Here is an 18,555-nt window from a genome sequence, read left to right on the forward strand (position 1 = left end):
AACCACGCGGAGGGAAACGAGGCGACGACTCGACGACTGGTCTGGACTTCACCGGGTGGCGATGAAAGGGGATGTGCACGTCGAGGCCCGTCCAATCGGCGAATTTAGCTCGACAAGCGTATTTGTCTTGACCAATCACAGACGCGCACAGGCATTCAGTTCGCACTTCAACACCGAGTTCCATGGAGTGTCTTTGGACAGCCTGAAGTTGAAAGGCGTCTTCGTCGCCGCATAGTGGGGGCAAGTCAATGGCCAGCGACGCGACGCCCGTAGCACTCATCGAAGGAATAGCAAAGATACGCGTCTCGACACGAAAATGGTCATTAGAACAACTCGTTGTCGTTCTGAAATCAAGGCGGGGCGGAATATCCACCCTGCGTCGTCGACAGTGGTTACAGAACTATACTGTACACGTCAAATGCTATGCTGTTTGCCATACTGTCCTCTGCTCTGATGCCAGCTGCAATGGTCTGATGAAGCTGTAGGCAGGGGCCGGGAAGTAACACTCGCCACTTGTCGGAAGGTTGGCAGCACCCCCGCATTACGCCGCGGTCCGAAAGGACGCCGATTCTTGGCCACGGGGGCAATGGCGAGCCGAGCCGGAGGAAGTGCTCGCACTTCCTTACGATGGGCTTGACCTTCGAGGCGTCGTACAGCTCGTTGATCGCATCAAAACATTCAAATTTTGCTTGGATTTCAAACTTCCGGGGGTGTCTCCGAGCCTGGCTTCCGTGTTAAGGAAGCGTGGCTTCCTGTAGTCGTCCACGCCGTTCCAGTCGATTCTAAGGTGCAACTTTACTCGTCTCCAACGTAACGCGCCCAGCGGCAAAACCATGTGGACTGTGGACTGCAAGTGGGCCGTCACTTGTCAAACCGTCTGTGTCTCGCTGCCGATATCGCCGTTATAGTTGACCATCCGAGCTCAAACAACGCGGGAACCAGACTGCCCGTAATTAGCTTCATGCCAGTGTTTGCCAGCGCCAATCCAACAAGTTCAAGTCGTGCCGTTTCGAAGCATGATGCAGTGAGTCACTCACACACTCGCCGCCCAGAAGATGCCAGTGTCGTGCTCTCCATTTCATAGCCAGCTGATACAGTACTTACATAACTTGCCGACGGCAAGATCACGGTGACTGACATATTGACACGCACTCACCAAGGTACAACTTTGTGTTCGGGTACACAATAATTAGCTTGTGTGGGTACAGTACACAAAATAATACGTAATCACGTGGAAGGTTGTCGCGCCAAATGCCAGTCAATCAGTGACGTCAGCAGAAGCAGAGACCGTCGGAGCATATCGCACACAAGCCGACTTACATGGGGAACATCAACACGCACCTGCAACGCCGCTCACGACTCTTCCTGGCGCTGTTGATCGTGTACCTGGGCCGCAAGGCTCTCGGACGCTTTATCCTCTCGTTTCTCCTGCGTTGGCGCTCCGGCGAGACACCACGATTAGTGCACCGAGCCACGGACGGCAACAAGAAGCTGCTGTCACATTGTCCTTCCATCAGTGCGTGGACTAAATTTGCACTTTATTGGACCCATTTTAACTAACCTTCCCATTTTTTCCGGTTGCAAATTCTCAATTTCCAGCGAAAAGCAAGTATTACCCGCCATGGCGTCTATTTAACGGACACCTTCAGACTGTGCGCTTCGCCTACGATGAACGTGGACCCGAAATCAACTATAAGCGTCAGTTGCTGAAGCTACCCGACGGTGGTGTCGCGTCTTTGGATTGGGCGCTTTTGCATGACCAAAACGTACCCAATACAGCGACGGATCTCAACGCATCCGCTTCATCTTCGTGGCTGCCGGACGTGGAGTCCACGCGGCGTACAGTGATCGTGTTGCCAGGACTCACTGGCGGTAGTCCAGAGAACTACATTCGCACTACAATTGCGAAGTTGCATAAGTTGGGTTGGCAGTGTGTGGTGCTGAACGCCAGAGGATGTGCCAACACCCCAGTGACCACAGCGCAACTCTTTTGCAGCGCGTACACTGGTGACCTCCGCTACGTGCTGCAACAACTGAGTGAAAAATATCATTTCGCACAAGAAGCTTTCGTGGCAGCTGGATTTTCTATGGGAGCCAATGTGCTGGTCAAATATTTGGGTGAAGATGGAGACCAAACGCCGTTAACAGGCGCCGTCTCGGTCGGAAATCCCTTCGACTTGACGATCTGCTCGGCCAACTTCGGTGGTTCGCTGCTCAACCGCTTGACGTATGACAAAGCACTCAACAGCAACCTTCGCGAGCTCTTCTTCGTCCAGGTATGGCACTGTTTTGGTCATTTTTTCTTACTACTTTTTCTTTAACAATTGTGTTGAATAGTGCGATGCCGCGAAACAATTTGAGAATTACCCAGGCGTGGACTTAGAGGCGATCAAGGCGACGCGCACAGTGCGAGACTTTGACGACACACTTACCAAGCATGTTTTCCACTACGACACGGTGGACGACTACTACAGCGACGCGGGGTCAGTCAAGAAGCTGGGAGGAGTGCGAGTGCCGTTGCTATGCATTAATGCGGAAGATGACCCCATCAGTATCAGCGCCGCTCTACCCAAGGACCACGAAGTGGAAGCCAACCCTAACATCATTCTGTGCACAACCAAGTCGGGTGGTCATTTGGCATTCTACGAGAGTTCCCTCAAGCAACAAAACAAGGAAGACTGTAAAAACGTAGCCAACATGTGGACCGTGAACCCCATCGCCGAGTTCGCGGAGGCTGTGCGGCTAAACAAGGTCGAAGCTGTTGCCTAAGCGACTTCAGTAATGCAAGATAACGTGTACATAATACCCGCGTCAAAGTTTATTTTTTTGTATTATTTCGTTGCTTATTGGCTCGTTGTTGTGCTTGACGCAGTTGCAGAAGTAGTGCGAGACACGAGCTCTAAGATACTTTCGTTTGGTATAGCAACACCACTCACGATGGTTGGATACCCCACGAGCGTCCACACCTTGTTCCCGGTCGGTATAAAAGGAGGCAACGATCCAATCCAATGTCCATACGAGATCGTCCATGAGGTGGACGCTGCGCTGTCAGCTGAGACTTGGATATCGTCGTACTGAATGAGTGCACGAAGAGAAATTGCCAAGGAATCAGCATCAGTGGAGATCGACAAAGTGACGGTAACACCATCACGGACAAGTGACAACGGGATCTTTAAGTCCGCAAGGCTTGGAGACGAACCGGTGTAAATAAGTTTTTGCAGTTTTCGGGTCGGTGAAATGCGCAAGAGACGACCACGATGAAGACAAGACGCGAGCTAGTGCGAGTGGACAAGCAGTGCGGCTGTAGCAAGCGCTGGCATTCACCAGTTTACGCCACGACGCACCATTGACATCCACGCTTGATACGCCGTTAGCGATCGCTGCGGGAAGGCACGAGTTTACACCTGCTTCGAATGAGAGTCTGGTTCCTATCTGGTCCCTTTCAATATCGCATCTGCGAGGGAATCGGACGAAGTGGAAGCATCCGTAGCAACTGTGATCGTGGTACCACTGCTTTGTTGCATGACACAATCTGCCATGGCTGCACATTTGGCATCTCGAAGACACACGTCCAGTGCCAATCTCTTGCATTCAACGCAGGTGTCAGTTGGAGTAGGCTCTGTAGTCGGCGCGAATGGAATTGGACGAGTGGATACATATTGAACACGTAAACTTGGGGTTGTTACAGTAGTGAACGCTGCGGTAACCAGTTGAGTGGCATCACTGACAAACGTCGTAGAAAATGTCAATAATTGTTGCCCCTGCAGTGTTCGACGTCACATTGACTTTGACAGTTCTCAAATATTTGGCAAATGTACACGATCGCGCAATCTTCGTCTCCAATGATGCAACAGTGGCGTTACTCCACACAGGTATATAACAGACCACGCGGTTTCCGATCGCTACCGAGATATTCAGCGGCGAATTAGTTGTTGCAGGGAAGTTGGCGATGCCTGAAGCTGGCTGTATACGCTGTTGCCCTTTGCCACTTCCCCATACAAGATTAATGCCCGACGGAGCCACGATACTGGAGCTTAGTGACAGTGGACACAATCGCCGTAATTGACACCAAATTGCGCTGGTAAATAACATGAGATGGTTCACGTCAACTGGGGCTGTTGCTGTAGCAGTAAGGCAGAGAGGAAAGGTCCTCCGTCTCAGTGGCAGTTGAGGTCTTAAAAACCAGTTGAGCGATCGGATTCTGGATGGCTGAAAACAAACAAGTTTTCAGAGGTGCACACCCGGGTTCGTTCGCACGGCAATGTGCGCAGCCATCAGCAGATTTTTCCGTGACTTCTGCAATCCCAAACTCGAGATGCAGCAACAATTTGTTCACTTTGTCTGTGGCTCCGTTGCGCAACAAGCGGCTTTGATGACGAACCACGACGTTCAATGGACTGCTACTCGAGCTGTTGGCTGATCGAGCGATACTTGTGACAGTAGACTCGGCATCTCCTGACGAATGCAGGGTGACGGCTACCTCAACTTTCACAAGTGTAGAGTTATCGTCCGTACTTCGAAAATTAAGCGCCATGTCTAATTTTTCCGGAGTTGCAGCCTGTAGAGTCCAGAGTGGGGTCGATGTGTTGCCTACCTTCACTATCGGAGCTGGTAAAGTTGCAGAAATTGCTGTATCATCGGTGAAAAAGGAAATGGAAGGGAAGAGATTCCACGACACTGGAGCAATAGACTCTGCACTTTCCAGCCAGAATTCTTGACTCAATGTGTTCGCCCAATATACTGTGGTAGTGAAGACCCCAGTGAGATCCTTACTTAGGTTGACAGTCGAAGGATACGCCACGTCAGTCGGTATTGCAGTAGTATATCCTTCCGGGTCGTATTGGAAGCGCTGTGTCTTACGACGCTGCGCATTCATTGCGTCTTCCGAGATTGCAGCCAACAGGGTCGCAGTATCAGCTACAGCATCTGGAAGAGCTGGGTTCCCACGTGGGAAAACATCGACGTTCAAGTATCGAAACACGTACGGGATAAGCGTCGAAGCGAACAGTTGAGAGCCTGCTAGAGCGTGGGATTTTAGAGCGTCAGATAGCTCGTCTATAGCGAAAATAAAGTCCAGGAACGTGGCAGGACGCGTAGTACCGACCTCACTCGTTACTAGACGTGTGAGATCTCCATACAATAAGCGATTTGCCAGCGCTTCACGACTCTGCATCGACGTGTCTGTAGTAGTAGGAAAACGTAGATAGAAAGTCTGGTTCACCTGCAATGTCGAGTCCGTCGCAGCCGTACTGGAAGATACGTGCGACATGTTGAAGTCTCCACCTAGAAACTCGGCTACTCCTCGTCGCACTTGAAACACCACACTTTGTGGCAACTTTGCGGGGTCCTTGACATTCCGGAATAGAACACTGAAGGTTAAGAACGCTGTCGTTGGAGGTACCGTCGTTCGAATTGCAGGAGCTGACTTGTAATGTGCCAGAACTTCCGTATTATTGAGACTTTGACAGGTTACAGCGTTGCTTTGAAACGCAGAGACAACCTGCCATAGCAGCTCTGTTGCATTCCTGGCTACCGTATCCGAGACCAAAGTTTCCAGACGTTTACCCAGCGCAGTGGCAAGTCCCATCGTGTTGAGAACTGGAGGTGTAGTCGACACGAAAGCTTGTGTGGGGTCCCCAATCAGGAAGAGCACTTCGTACGTCGCTTGACTGACACTGTCGATGAAAGTTGCATTGCGAACACTCAATACAGTGACGGAGTCAGTCGAATAGAAGATTTTTGTGCCAGCAACAAGAGCAGGTTCCATGTGCCACGAGGGACAGCAACAACGCAAACTTTCTCATCTTTGGAAACGTCGTGCAATCTTGTAAAGCGCCGGGTGACCCAATACATGACCCAAAATTTACAATAGATTATCGTAACTTAAAAATGGCACTCCTCAATATATATAGTTGCCTCTGCAATTCGAAATCAACTTTTTTGCTTCCTCTCGCCACTACTGGCCGATGATAAATTGCTGGGTTCGCGGTGTTCGTGGTCCGAGTTGTCGCCGCCCAGTACTGGCGTGGAAATGTACGTGAACGTGTCGAACATGTCGAGGTCGATGGTGTAGCGTCCCGTCTCGCTCGAACGGATGTCGGTCTTAGTGTCCTCCTGTTTACTGGCCTTACTACTGCTGCTAGGACCTCGTGCTGAGCTGGAAAAAGAGCTTAAAAGAGACCGACGCCAGTCCAAGAGCACCGGCTCCAGCATTTCCAGCACAGATCGACGCATCGACTGGTCTTCCGGTCGATCGACACTTAAGCGATGTTGATGATACTCGTGGATCATTTCCAGGTGGTCCAGAGCATCGATAGGCAGCGTATCGCACCGTTCTGGGTTCATCTTCCCGCGTTTATTCATTGAGCTGCTACCAAATGGAGACTCGGGCACTTGTTCGGATACTTTGTCGCCTTTACCTCGATTGCTGCCGGTTAATTGGCCCCCTGGAGTAGCTGCGAGCACGCCACCTGCACGTGTGTGAAGCCCCGTGTTGTCTTCGAACCACGAGGCATCGATGTCTCGTCCACGCGTCTCTGGTCCCATGAAAAATATGATAGGAAGGAATACAATCGTTACAGCTCCACATCCAGCCAACATCAACCGTTCGTCGTGCCAAGTCCAAGCTTCATCGCCCATTACTCGTCTAAGTACGAGGTAAACTCCCGCGAACATACCCAGATGACCCCACGCTGAAGCACACGAGATACCTAACGCTCGCGTTAAAAGAGGGAATTGTTCCCCCGTATAGGGAATCAACGCCCCGAGCGTCCCTCCCGTAGCCAACACCATCGCTCCAAGTGCTAAAGACAAGCCGAACCACTCGCCATGTTCCTCTAGAAGCCACGCTGACGTCAACATGACAATCCCACCAAACAAAACAAACACCGCTAACGTCACGCGTCGTCCTGCAGTCTCAATGATTGTAGCGGTGAAAACGAGGCCCGGGAAGGTCATTACCGACCAGAAAAGTTGGTCTCTCACTCCGAATCCAGTCCCGATCCCGTTCACTTTTATAAACGTCCCCGCCATCATCAAAGTCGTCACAATTGCCGCGCTAAAACACGTGAGTTCGGCGAACCAGAAGAACCAGATGAGCGTCGTCCGTCGAGCCATAGATCGCGAAAAGAGCACCACTACACGACGGGATAGTGCTCTTATAAACGAGATATCTGCATGACGAGCCAGCGTATACGACGGTGTTCCCGGGTCTCCAGAGCTGGGAGTACACACCTCGACCTGTTGACTCTGTAACCTCCTTCCAGACACACGCTGACTCTGACTGCGTGCCTTGGCAGCGCCAGGTCCCGTGTACTTGCACGTCGATCTTGAGCGTGTTTGTCTTTCGCTCTGTTGCTCCTCGTCCTGTGGTCGTTGAAGTTGCGTCTCCCAGTCCGAGTCGGAGTCGGAGCTCTCTAAGTACCTCTCATAACTTATATGTGGTCTTTGTGACGGAGGTTCATAAAGACTCGTAGGGACCGTCACTCTTGCTTGTCGTGAGATTCCGTGTGCATTCTCAATCTTCTCCACAATGCACAAAGCTTCTTCGGATCGCCCCACACTGGCTAAATATTTGGGTGACTCCTCCAGTGCCAGGTACAAAACTGCGAGAAATAATAGTGCGATGCCACTCAGCACGCCGTACGTGATTCTCCAGCCAATACCCTGTTCAGTACTGGCCAGTTGCCCATATCCGACTCCAGCAAATACCCCCAACCCAGCCATTGACACGGATAATACCGTAATCCGTCCTCGCGTCCGTGTGGGCGTGTACTCCAGTGCCAATGTTGCCAGAATTGCCAATTGGCCGCCAATTCCCACACCGGCCAACAGTCTCAACGCCACAAAAGACCCATAATTCCACGCTCCCGACGTCAAGGCGTTGGCTATGAGCCAAAATGTCAACGCGCTTAGGAGTACTGGTCTCCGTCCGAAATGATCCGCGCAGACTCCGAAGGTTACGGAGCCTAGAGCTCCGCCTAAGAAGTACACTCCCAATAGTAATATTACTTGTGCGGTACTGGTTAGTACAATGTCTTCTTGCGCCGCTGGAAGTGCGTACAGGAAGGTGAAGATGCCCACCATGGCTAAGAGCCAGCCTGTGCCCAAAAGCAGCACCAAGCGCGCGTAGAAACCTGTGAGTCCCGCGTATCGAAGCCATGAACCGAAGAGTGATGGTCGTCGTCGATTAGTCTGCACGGCATCGGGAGGCTGCAAGGTGGACGCGAAGGGCAAAGAGCTCAGTAGGTACTGCGAGTGGTCGTCGTACGTGAGCGCGTCGAGCCGCTGGCGCACGTGCACCAGGAGGTCCGCCTCGGTCATGCCAGGCTATTGGAGTGACATGCGGAAAGGAGTGAATATTTTTTGGGTACAGAGCTATTTTTTGTGAGACGCTCGGCGAAATGGGACTTCACCGAAAAAAAGTGATGGACTGTGCGGTTTTTGCACCGAATGGCATCAACGGTGACGTCCTGATGTGATTCGTGATACCCTGGAAGAAACCATGTGGACCGAGGTAGGTTTCTGGTTATAATTCTTGTATGAATTGATAACACTATGATAACTGAATGATAATGAAAATTTGAGTTTCCGCGCGGGCGAAAATACGTACAGAGGTGTCAAGGCGGGAAGTGCAGGTTGGCAACGGACACCTTTCGGCCCTTCAGCTGCAAACTACCCCATGGTCCATGGGTCTGGTCTGGCCACAGCGCTCGTAGCCGAACTTCGATTCGAAACCATGGATTGCGTTTCTTGGGACCTGCATCGACCACTACTTGCAACTTGCAAGTACTGAAATCAAGCATGGCGTTGCACTTGCAGCGATACGAAGCGGTTGATTGCTGAGCGTTCTCACACACACTCGTTCAGATTCAATGAGGTGGCACATTTAGTCCAGTTTGGACTCCAAAGACTTAGAGGATGAGCAACTTCGACTTGAAAGTCAGGACCATCACTCCGGGTAACTTCAACTTTGTTTTCCACATCAAAATTATCGTTCTTACAACCACGACAAACAGTCCTCTGTCCCCGACAAGAGCTCTATGCCCACAATCGTCTTGGCTAAAGTTTACCTCGAGAGGGCGTCGATGCTGGTGGAGCTTCAGTCTTGAGCAAGCAGCTTTCCCCCGGATACTCGTTCTCGTTGCCGAAAAGATCAAGGTCCGACTCGCTTGACCGATATGCCACTGGCATTGAATTCGCTCGTGCCAGCAAACGTTGTGGCTGCACCGACGGCACCTCCATCACGGAGTTGCACAGCTGACGGCCAAGACGAGGTGAATCGCCCGAATAAAGGTGCTTGACGTGAGCTGTCACAGCATTCAGACTGGACGACAGCGACGCAAAGCAAGAGCTCAAAGCGATCTCCACGCTTGAGCTTCGTCGCCGTAGCTTCACGTTTTCTTCCCAGTCATCATCATCAAGGTATTCCGCCAGAATAGAAGGGTTCTTGTGAGGCAGCTCGTCGTGCTCCTGGAAGCCGAAAATTAACGAAATCGTGGGCGTCATGATTCGAACGCGACAAATGCTGAAATGATCGAAGGCTAAAAAGTCTCTAAGCGAGCGACAGCTCTAGAAGCTTCCGATTGGCCCCGCTCAGATAAACTGAGATGCGCTTAAGTGCTTTTGGACTAGATCGCTTACGGTTTCTGTCGATAGCCTGTCCAACCAGGAATCCAACATGAGCCGAGCAATTATTGTAAGCTTATTAAAACAAAAAGTGATAATTCATCACGAAAGAAACCAGCACATCTCCATTCAAGAAGACCTGCTGCACTGCAGCCTGCAGACCTCCCTAGCTCGTTCAAACCCGGCCACGAACTCGGAAGTGCCTGAGCCAGATGTTATATTTTTCTGTTGCTGTTAATATCTACCCGATAAAACCTGGAGGGACAGCAATTGTCAAGATCGAAGTGTGAGACAATTAAAAGCTCAGACATTTGCAAGTGAAGTGGCTAGAAGTTTCAGTTGTATCTTGTTGCAACAAAGCTAAAATGAAACTGCCACATTGTCACGAAAAAAAAAATGATTTTTTCCGCACTCGTTGTAGTTGCACTCAGAGCTGTCCACTGAAGTTGGCTGCGTCGCCCGGGTTGATGACGGTGCTCCACTTGGACGTAATTTTACGTCTCGTGGAGAAGAACTCGACGCAGCCGTCCCCAGTGATGTCCATGTCGCCGAACTTGCTCTTGGTTCCGTACATTCCACCGAAGCTGAAAGGCTCACGTGGAACTGGGATCCCAATGTTGACTCCAATCATCCCAGCACTGAAACGCGACTGGAAATACTCGGCATAGGCGCCATTGGACGTGTAAATGGCCGCTGCATTGCCATAATCATTGCCGTTCTCGATCTGCAGAGCCTCGTCGAACGTCTCCACGCGATACACCGACAGGACTGGGCCAAAGATCTCGTCTTTCATGGCTGCATCCTTCGGATCCGAGTGCAACAATACTGTAGGACCAACCCAGAAGCCCTTGGCCTCTGTAGACCACGATCGCCCGTCCACCAACACCTTCACACCCGCAGCTTCCGCTTCGTTGATGTATTTGAGCACACGAGTCTTGGATCCGTCGTCAATCAGAGCGCCAACCTGCCCAGCTTCAGTGCCGCGAGTCAATTCCCTCGATTTCTCGACGATCTTGTCGAGTAAAGCCGAGCAATCTCCCACTAGAAGGAGCACGGATGCAGCCATGCAACGCTGGCCAGCACAGCCAGCATAGGACGCCACAATATCCTTAGAAGCCACCTCGACATCGGCGTCCGGGAGAGCGACGAGATGGTTCTTCGCTCCACCCAGAGCCAGTACACGCTTGTCCAAAGCTCGGCATCGACGAGCTACAAGTTGAGCCACACGACTGGACCCAACGAATGTGACAGCAGCCACGTCTGGGTGGTCACATAAGCTGTTGACTGGATCCACCGTCCCGTTGATGATCTAGTAAAAAACTAGTTAAGATAATTTAAAAAAATGTTTTAATTTTAAATAAACGTGCCTGGAAAACACCCTTGGGAACTCCTGCTTCCAGCAACAACTCAGCAACACGCGACATTGTCAATGGAACCTGTTTGCAAAATAGTATTTAGTATCATAAAACTGTATCAATAAATTGTTTTTTACCTTCTCGGATGGCTTCAAGATAACACAATTCCCCATCGTTAACGCGATGGGGATCGTCCACATGGGTACCATAATGGGGAAGTTGAATGGCACAATACAGGCCACAACACCCAGCGGGTCACGCACTTCTTGGCACGTGATGCCTCGTGAGACTTGCAATGTGCGCCCCTGCACTAATTGCGGGAGACTGCAGGCGTACTCGACCGTCTCGTTGCCTTTTAAGACACTGGCGAGCGCCTCGGTGCGGTTCTTACCGTTCTCCTTCACCACAATGTCCGCCAGTTCATCTGTTAAGCCAGAAATTCTTCGTTATAATAAATCCCTCATACAAACCTCGAATTGCGGCCTATTACCTTGGTGCTGCATCATGAGTGCGTGAAACTTGAGCATGATGGCTGCACGGGCCTTGACAGTCAGTTGACGCCATTCTTTAAAGGCTTCTTGGCCCTTAGCCACCGCCAACTTCACGTCTTCGTCTTTGGAAAGCGCGCATTTGCCGATCACCTGGCCAGTCGACGGGCTGATGACGTTGACGTATTTATCGCCCGAAGGAGGCACAAACTCGCCGTTGATCAGGTTATGGGCCGTCAGAGGACCCAACACCTTCTGCTTCTTGCGGGGAGACTCGGGCATGGGGGATTTAGGTCGATAAGATACTGATTAGGATAAGATCTGCTCTTTAAAACGAACTTCAACTTGATTGCTGATGTGGACTACACAATTGTGTGTGTGTGGTCTGCCATAAATGATGCTCGATCATTTATGGTAGTTTAAGTGTCTTTTCTCTGTCTTAGTTAATACCTCAGAGCAGTAATTTTTGGTAATTTTGCACAGGTTTACAGTACGAGGGAAGTAATCTATTTGGGCACGGCCTAAATTTAGTCCGTGCAACCTAAATTTTAGGCCGTGCCCAAATAGATTAGACCGTCGCTTGAGTCGGAAACACTAAAAATACGATTTTGATAAATTCTCAATAATTGTTCTCAGCACACGTCCGTGGATGTTGGTAGATTTCAGTTGTGCGTTCTCGTATCCGTGGCAAATGTCGAGGAAGCCACGTGTAGGGTATCTCCTGGTCTCCCACAACACGAGCGAGTAGACTCTCTTGTCGAAGCCATTGTCAGCGAACTCGAGTGAACCTCGTGGCGATGTGTCAACGGTGTCATGCTCGCCTTTGACATTTGCTCTCGGTGTAAAAGGCGATGCGAGTCGACTCCTTGAGTGCCAGCCACCCGGCGTACGATGCCTTGCCACCGTAGCTCGAGTCCAGCGAGTAGCATCACTGCGTCACGTCAAACTGAAGCTGTCGCCTGCACTCAACGCTGCATCGCAACTCGAAGCACACAACAGGAACAGCTCCAAGAGCGTCAAAGTTGATAGAGTGCAGCCTTTCATCCTCTCAGAATGAATCCAAGAATGGCAATGAGCACACCGCCATCACATACAACATCTAGAAGGTAGGATTCCTACTAGGAAGGTTCTACAATTCTAGAGAAGCGGCAACGGAGAACATGTCGGTGCTGTACAGGTTTATCGAAGACCGCTGATTGCGCCAGTCGTATTCGAGTGCCCATCCGAGTTACCACGTCATTCGTGAAACTCATTGGAAGTGATTAAAGCTATGGGGAACGTCTTCGTGCGCGCTTTGGCTCGGAACCATCAACGTCGTCTCCGCTTGGCATTCGCATTGGTGTTGCTGTATGTGGCCAAGAAACTACTTGGGCCTTCGTTGACGGCAATGCTAGTGCGCTGGCACTTGGCTCGTGCGGGCGAGACACCTCGACTGATCTACCGCAAGACGCCAGCCAACAACAAATTGTTGTCACACTGCGCTACGATGAGTACGTTGATAACTATCAGCTGTGAACTATTGGCTGTCTAACATCCTGTTGTGCGGCTCAAACCAAGTACTACCCGCCACTGAGTCTGTTCAATGGACATCTGCAGACGATCAAGTTCGCACAGGATAAAAGTGGACCGAAGATCGACTACAAGCGTCAACTGTTGGACATGCCTGACGGCGGTGTCGTGTCATTAGACTGGGCGCTGCTACCTGTATACTCGCCTAGAGGTAAAGCAAGCCACGTGGATCCTACGCGACGTACCGTGTTGTTGCTGCCGGGACTGACAGGAGGCAGCCCAGCGAATTATATTCGCTTCACAGTTGCCAAGCTGCATGAAATCGGCTGGCAGTGTGTGGTTCTGAACGCTCGTGGGTGTGCCAACACTCCTGTCAAGACGGCACAGCTCTACTGCACTGCCTACACGGAAGACCTGCGCTTCGTGCTACAAGAATTGGACAATAAATATGATTTTGGACAGGAAGCATTCGTGGGTGTAGGATTCTCCATGGGATCAAACGTGCTGGTCAAGTATCTGGGCGAAGAGGGCGATCAAACTCCGTTGACCGGAGCTGTCTCAGTTGGAAACCCCTTTAACTTGATCAAAGTGTCCGAGAGTTTGTCCGGTACGTATTTCAACCGACTCATGTACGACCAGGCTCTCAACCGCAGTATGAAGACACTGTTCTTCGAAAAGGTACCGTGACTGCTATTAAAACTACGGGTATTACACGTGACACTTACATTATTATTTCTACACAGAGTAATGCTGCGGAGAAGTTTGAGGGGTACCCAGGTCTCGACCTGGAGGCAGTTCGAGCTTCACGTACTGTGCGTGAATTTGACGACACCCTGACGAGTGTCTTGTTTAACTACAAGAATGCTGACCACTTCTACGAAGACGCATCGTCCGATAAGAAGCTTCGTGCTGTCAAGGTGCCGCTACTCTGTATCAACGCCGAGGACGATCCTATCAGTGTTCGTACTGCTCTACCGTCACGCGCTCTGGTGGAGTCCAGTCCGAACGTGATTCTGTGCACTACAAAGTCGGGTGGACACTTGGCCTACTACGAAAGTTCTCTCCACGAGAAGAACGGACCCACCATGTGGACTGCTAAACCCATTGCTGAGTTCGCTGAGGCAGTGCGTCTAACCAAGTTAGAGGCAGCGCAAGGAGCGTAGCTAACGGGCTCAAAACTGGTACTCTCATTGGTATAACTGCTAAGCAAAAATGAACGAACACAACAAAAGCCGCAACACCGAAGCACTTGAGCCTCAAAGTGTGAACATGGCTACTCGTGCAGTCTTAGAAGCACTTGCGGTGGACGATAGATGGTCCCGACTCATCGTATTCGGTCTTGGAGATCCACATGTGCTGGAACGTGGCCAGCGAGGCCAGAATCGAGCCTCCAATCCAGACCGAGTACTTGCGTTCAGGTGGCGTGATGATCTTGACTTTCATCGCCGTTGGAGCTAGTTTAATCACCTCCTTGGTCATGCGCTCACCAATCCCAGGGAACATTGTCGAGCCACCGGACAGCACCACGTTGCTGTACAAGTCCCGGCGAATATCGACGTCACACTTCATGACCGTCTGGAAAGCGCACTCGTGAACTCCAGAGCATTCGCGACCAATCATGGACGGATTAAATAGCACCTCAGGGGTACGGAAGCGCTCGTTCCCGATCACAATGACGTTCCCATCAGGCAGTTCGTACGTCTTGTCTAATGCTGAAGATCGAGTAGATTTCTCCATCTCCTCGTCAAAGTCCATTGCTACATACGTCAACTTCTCCTTGATATCCCGCACGATTTCTCGCTCGGCTGTAGTGGTGAATGAGTACCCACGCTCAGTTAAAATCTTCATCATGTAGTCCGTCAAGTCTCGCCCAGCCAGATCTAGACGCACAATAGCGTGGGGGAGTGCATAACCTTCGTAAATAGGTACAGTGTGCGAGACTCCATCACCCGAGTCGAGTACGCAGCCTGTAGTACGACCAGAGGCATACAACGACAGCACCGCCTGGATGTTTACGTACATCGCTGGCACATTGAAGGTCTCGAACATGATCTGAGTCATGCGTTCGCGGTTCGCTTTAGGGTTGAGTGGAGCCTCCGTTAAGAGCACTGGATGCTCTTCTGGAGCTACACGCAGCTCGTTGTAGAACGTGTGACTCCAGATCTTCTCCATGTCATCCCAGTTCGTCACGATCCCGTGCTCAATTGGGTATCTCAACGTCAAGACGCCACGTTTCGCTTGCGCTTCATCCCCAATGTAAGCGTCTTTCTGGTTCATTCCCACCATGATACCTAGGTGTTTGGGCATGCCCACAATGGACGGGAACACGGCACGTGGGGCGTCATCGCCAGCGAACCCCGCCTTGCACATTCCCGATCCATTGTCAATTACTACGGCTTGAATATCGTCGTCCATGACTGTAATCTTAGCAACTTGTGCCCTTCGAGACAAAATGCAGAATGAGAACTTTGACACACCAACATACTTCAACTAACTGTCGGATCGCCTATTGGTCCTCTTCAACTTGTTGCCTTTATGTGCGCCACACTAGCGGACTTGAGAATCATCATGTTGGGGGGTAAACCAAAGGCGCCTAAGAAGCTCTCAGCGACGCAGCAAGCGCTGCTGACGCTGCACAAGATCCAAGCGCGAGGATCCTTCTATGTGGTGAATGCTTTGCTGCTGCTTCTGGTGTTCTACACGTCACACCGCTTCCCGCACAAGTTTGTGCGTGTTGTGGGAGAGTAAGTTAAAGTTAATTTACGCTAAGAGTACTGGGGTTGAAATTAACCTTATGTTGGTGTTATGGATACTTTTGCCACAGTTGCGACTCGAATTGGCTGCATGTACATTCTCCCGAGGGCTCCGAGACCATCTGCTGCAATAACGAGGCAGGAGGCTACGAAGACGCTCCGTGTTACACTGGCATGGACCTCATGCCCGTGATGGCCTCTCTTAAAGTACGTTCTTCGAGTGAGTTTAATAGGTGGCATAATAGCTAACTGTTATGTGTTACAGGGAGCGTGGGCCATCCCATTGTCCGCACTGGTCTTCAATTACGGCTCCATGATGCTTGGTCCGAACGTGACGATGCCTCGCGTCCGCGTTTACGTGCGTCGTGGCCTGTTGTATGTCGCGGTAATGGCTTTCCGCACGGTGGCTCTGTACATGGGACTAGGCCTGATAGAGAAGCGGTTGATCCACCTCTTTATGGGCCACTCGGACCATTCCTGCTGGTACGCTGACCTACGTCGTGGCAAGCGCTGTCCCGCTGACTTTGACCACTCGGACCACATCGTACTGCTAGTGGGCCACTACTTAGCAATATCATTGTTCGAATGGTTCGCAGTTAGCGTCGAGAGCGCAGGACCAAGTCTGAAGCGGACGTTGTTGCGCGCGTGGCTGATCTGTGTCGGTGCATTGGCGACGTATCTGCTCTTCTTCACGGCGTCGTACTTCCACACGGCAGCGGAGAACCTGGTCGGCCTGATTATCGCTCAGGGATGTGTGATGGCACCGTTGATGCTGCTGACTCAGGACTACTTTTCCTCTTATAAGTGGCTGCGTCTCAGTAACTTTGTCTTTCCACCAGAAGACCATAAGAGGGACAACTGATGGGTAGAAGGCTACGGTATGGCTAGATGCAGGACTACAGTAGATAGCTTAACGACTCTCCTGTATTCAACGAACATACTGTTGATACACTAATGCCCCGTAGTCATGACACATGTGTTGTCACTACACTATCGCCATAACCCCAGCAGCCACACAGATCACAATTGCTAGAGCTTGACGTGCCGACTGAAACAAAGGCGACGGAGCTGTGCTTGTCGACGAATCGGATCCGTGACGGCGGTTGGATTTCTTTTTCTTCTTCTTGCCGTGTTTCTGGATGTCCAGGTCGTTTTTGCTTGCCACGCACTTGTACGTCTCGTCCTTGTCGTCCAGTGCACACAGCGAGTCATTCGTTAGGACGTGGCCCTTGGGAGAACACGGCTGCGCTCCAACAATGGGGCACGCTCCACTTTCTCCCAATTCAACGTTGCCACACTTACTACTGAGCGGGGCGTTAGGGTCGAGACAGTAGTCCGACGCTCCCATGAGCGAGACTCGACGAACGGAGCGACAGTCACATCCGTACTCCAAGCTCGAACTGCCCGATCCTGAGTCCATACTCCAGCTCCAGCTGCCACTTTCGTCTCCACTTCCCTCGCTCGCAGAGCTCTCCGAACTCCTATCGGCACTGGAATCCTTACTGCCACTACTAACGCCGCTGGAATCGTCGCTGGAAGAACGTTGCTGCGATCCGGACAGAGAGGAAGTTGACGTAGACGTTGATGTTGAGTTCGAGTTCGAGTTCGACGACAGCAGCGGAGACTGCGTTGCAGCCAGAGGCATTACTTGAGGATTCTGAAAGAACGCTGGCCCACCGACAAATTGACTGGCAGCTTCAGTAAAGAATAACGCGGCAAAAAGCAGCAGTCGTGAGCAGCTCGACATCTCTCACGAATTCCTCCGAGCTAATACGATGGCGATGTTGCGACCACGATGAAAATTTCACAGTGGCGGAGTTTGCTTCATCGAGCTCAGGTCCATAGCTCCGATATCGCGGTGTAATTTCTCCATCAGAGCGACAGAAGTCTTCTTCGCTTGACTTGATTGAAGTGCTCCAATGTGCGGGGACTTTCCTCGATCTGCTCTCACTTCAACTTGATGTGTGGACAACATCAAACGTAATGTCGTGCGAAGGTGTTTGAACTGCTGGGTTCACTTGCGTGTTGTATCAGTGATTCTATCACTACATGACGACAAGTTCAACTTTTAGCACCCATGTCACTGCATCGCGGTAGACGTGACAAAATAGTACAAATACAGTCGTGCACCTCCAATTCGACAAGGCGGACCATATCAACAGTGCCAGGGCATAAGTGCACAGCGTAAAGCAAAAAACAAGCGCAAATCCAGTGCACTGATATTATATTTGTTAATTCAGTACCAAATTTACTCTAATCTTCTGCATAATCTTGGCGTCCTTCAAGACGGCAACTTCCGCGGACCGCTTAAGAATACTCTGGACGGCAGTGCGCTTTACTGCTTGGGGGGTCTTGAAGGCGCTCCGTTGCCCAACGAGCAAGTTCGGAGTGAGAGCATGCAGGATCTGACTTGTGCTTCTCGCACAAAGACTGCTTTTGTGGGACATGTAGGAGGAAGGGCGATGTCCCATTGTCTTTGGCGGTAAAAATCAAAGTGTGTGTTTGTAAGAAGACGTCCGATCCAAAATTTAAAATTAGATAGATGCGGCGTGTCATCCCTCGGCGAGGAGGGGAAAACCGTTGAGGTTAATTGCTAGGGTGGTGATGGGCAAAGGTAATTGCGCATCCGATTCGCGTAATCATAAAACCTGGCAGGGTATCGACTGATACCGGTGTCGAATTGGAGGTGCACGACTGTACAATGCGGAAAGCAGCCAGCACACGCACTGTCTGCGTGCCACACAGATCGTGCGTGTGCTGGCTGCTCTCTGGCACTGCGCCAGAGGATCTGCGGCAGAGGCTTAGTGAGACGTGAACCATCCA

General features: G+C 51.1%; 9 protein-coding genes across 9 annotated transcripts; 3 read left to right on the forward strand and 6 right to left on the reverse strand.

The window, feature by feature from the left end:
* Positions 1-1,320: 1,320 nt before the first annotated feature.
* PITG_15072 (serine protease family S33, putative) lies at positions 1,321-2,769 on the forward strand (the record flags this gene model as incomplete). The annotated part of the gene is made up of 3 exons (XM_002898198.1): positions 1,321-1,516; positions 1,600-2,276; positions 2,338-2,769. 3 exons carry the CDS (start codon positions 1,321-1,323, stop codon positions 2,767-2,769), a joined length of 1,305 nt encoding a protein of 434 aa, XP_002898244.1.
* Positions 2,770-2,843: 74 nt separating this feature from the next.
* Positions 2,844-4,092, reverse strand: PITG_15073 (uncharacterized protein; the record flags this gene model as incomplete). Its single annotated transcript, XM_002898199.1, has 4 exons — positions 2,844-3,186; positions 3,254-3,432; positions 3,495-3,672; positions 3,725-4,092. 4 exons carry the CDS (start codon positions 4,090-4,092, stop codon positions 2,844-2,846), a joined length of 1,068 nt encoding a protein of 355 aa, XP_002898245.1.
* Positions 4,093-4,100: 8 nt separating this feature from the next.
* PITG_15074 (uncharacterized protein) lies at positions 4,101-5,173 on the reverse strand (the record flags this gene model as incomplete). The annotated part of the gene is made up of 4 exons (XM_002898200.1): positions 4,101-4,121; positions 4,184-4,409; positions 4,461-4,480; positions 4,601-5,173. 4 exons carry the CDS (start codon positions 5,171-5,173, stop codon positions 4,101-4,103), a joined length of 840 nt encoding a protein of 279 aa, XP_002898246.1.
* Positions 5,174-5,931: 758 nt separating this feature from the next.
* PITG_15075 (Major Facilitator Superfamily (MFS)) lies at positions 5,932-8,322 on the reverse strand (the record flags this gene model as incomplete). Its single annotated transcript, XM_002898201.1, has 3 exons — positions 5,932-6,335; positions 6,471-7,327; positions 7,424-8,322. 3 exons carry the CDS (start codon positions 8,320-8,322, stop codon positions 5,932-5,934), a joined length of 2,160 nt encoding a protein of 719 aa, XP_002898247.1.
* A 1,732-nt stretch (positions 8,323-10,054) lies between these two features.
* PITG_15076 (methylmalonate semialdehyde dehydrogenase [acylating], putative) lies at positions 10,055-11,752 on the reverse strand (the record flags this gene model as incomplete). Its single annotated transcript, XM_002898202.1, has 4 exons — positions 10,055-10,936; positions 11,004-11,063; positions 11,120-11,406; positions 11,473-11,752. The coding sequence occupies 4 exons, from the start codon at positions 11,750-11,752 to the stop codon at positions 10,055-10,057; spliced, it is 1,509 nt and encodes a 502-aa protein (XP_002898248.1).
* A 988-nt stretch (positions 11,753-12,740) lies between these two features.
* Positions 12,741-14,142, forward strand: PITG_15077 (serine protease family S33, putative; the record flags this gene model as incomplete). Its single annotated transcript, XM_002898203.1, has 3 exons — positions 12,741-12,964; positions 13,045-13,657; positions 13,723-14,142. The coding sequence occupies 3 exons, from the start codon at positions 12,741-12,743 to the stop codon at positions 14,140-14,142; spliced, it is 1,257 nt and encodes a 418-aa protein (XP_002898249.1).
* Positions 14,143-14,266: 124 nt separating this feature from the next.
* Positions 14,267-15,394, reverse strand: PITG_15078 (actin-like protein; the record flags this gene model as incomplete). The annotated part of the gene is made up of 1 exon (XM_002898204.1): positions 14,267-15,394. The coding sequence occupies one exon, from the start codon at positions 15,392-15,394 to the stop codon at positions 14,267-14,269; it is 1,128 nt and encodes a 375-aa protein (XP_002898250.1).
* A 120-nt stretch (positions 15,395-15,514) lies between these two features.
* PITG_15079 (uncharacterized protein) lies at positions 15,515-16,332 on the forward strand (the record flags this gene model as incomplete). The annotated part of the gene is made up of 4 exons (XM_002898205.1): positions 15,515-15,723; positions 15,804-15,939; positions 15,998-16,215; positions 16,287-16,332. 4 exons carry the CDS (start codon positions 15,515-15,517, stop codon positions 16,330-16,332), a joined length of 609 nt encoding a protein of 202 aa, XP_002898251.1.
* A 385-nt stretch (positions 16,333-16,717) lies between these two features.
* Positions 16,718-17,152, reverse strand: PITG_15080 (uncharacterized protein; the record flags this gene model as incomplete). Its single annotated transcript, XM_002898206.1, has 1 exon — positions 16,718-17,152. One exon carries the CDS (start codon positions 17,150-17,152, stop codon positions 16,718-16,720), a length of 435 nt encoding a protein of 144 aa, XP_002898252.1.
* Positions 17,153-18,555: the final 1,403 nt, after the last annotated feature.

The sequence above is a fragment of the Phytophthora infestans genome, genomic scaffold (assembly GCF_000142945.1).
Source record: "Phytophthora infestans T30-4 supercont1.38 genomic scaffold, whole genome shotgun sequence".
Taxonomy (NCBI): Eukaryota; Oomycota; class Peronosporomycetes; order Peronosporales; family Peronosporaceae; genus Phytophthora; species Phytophthora infestans.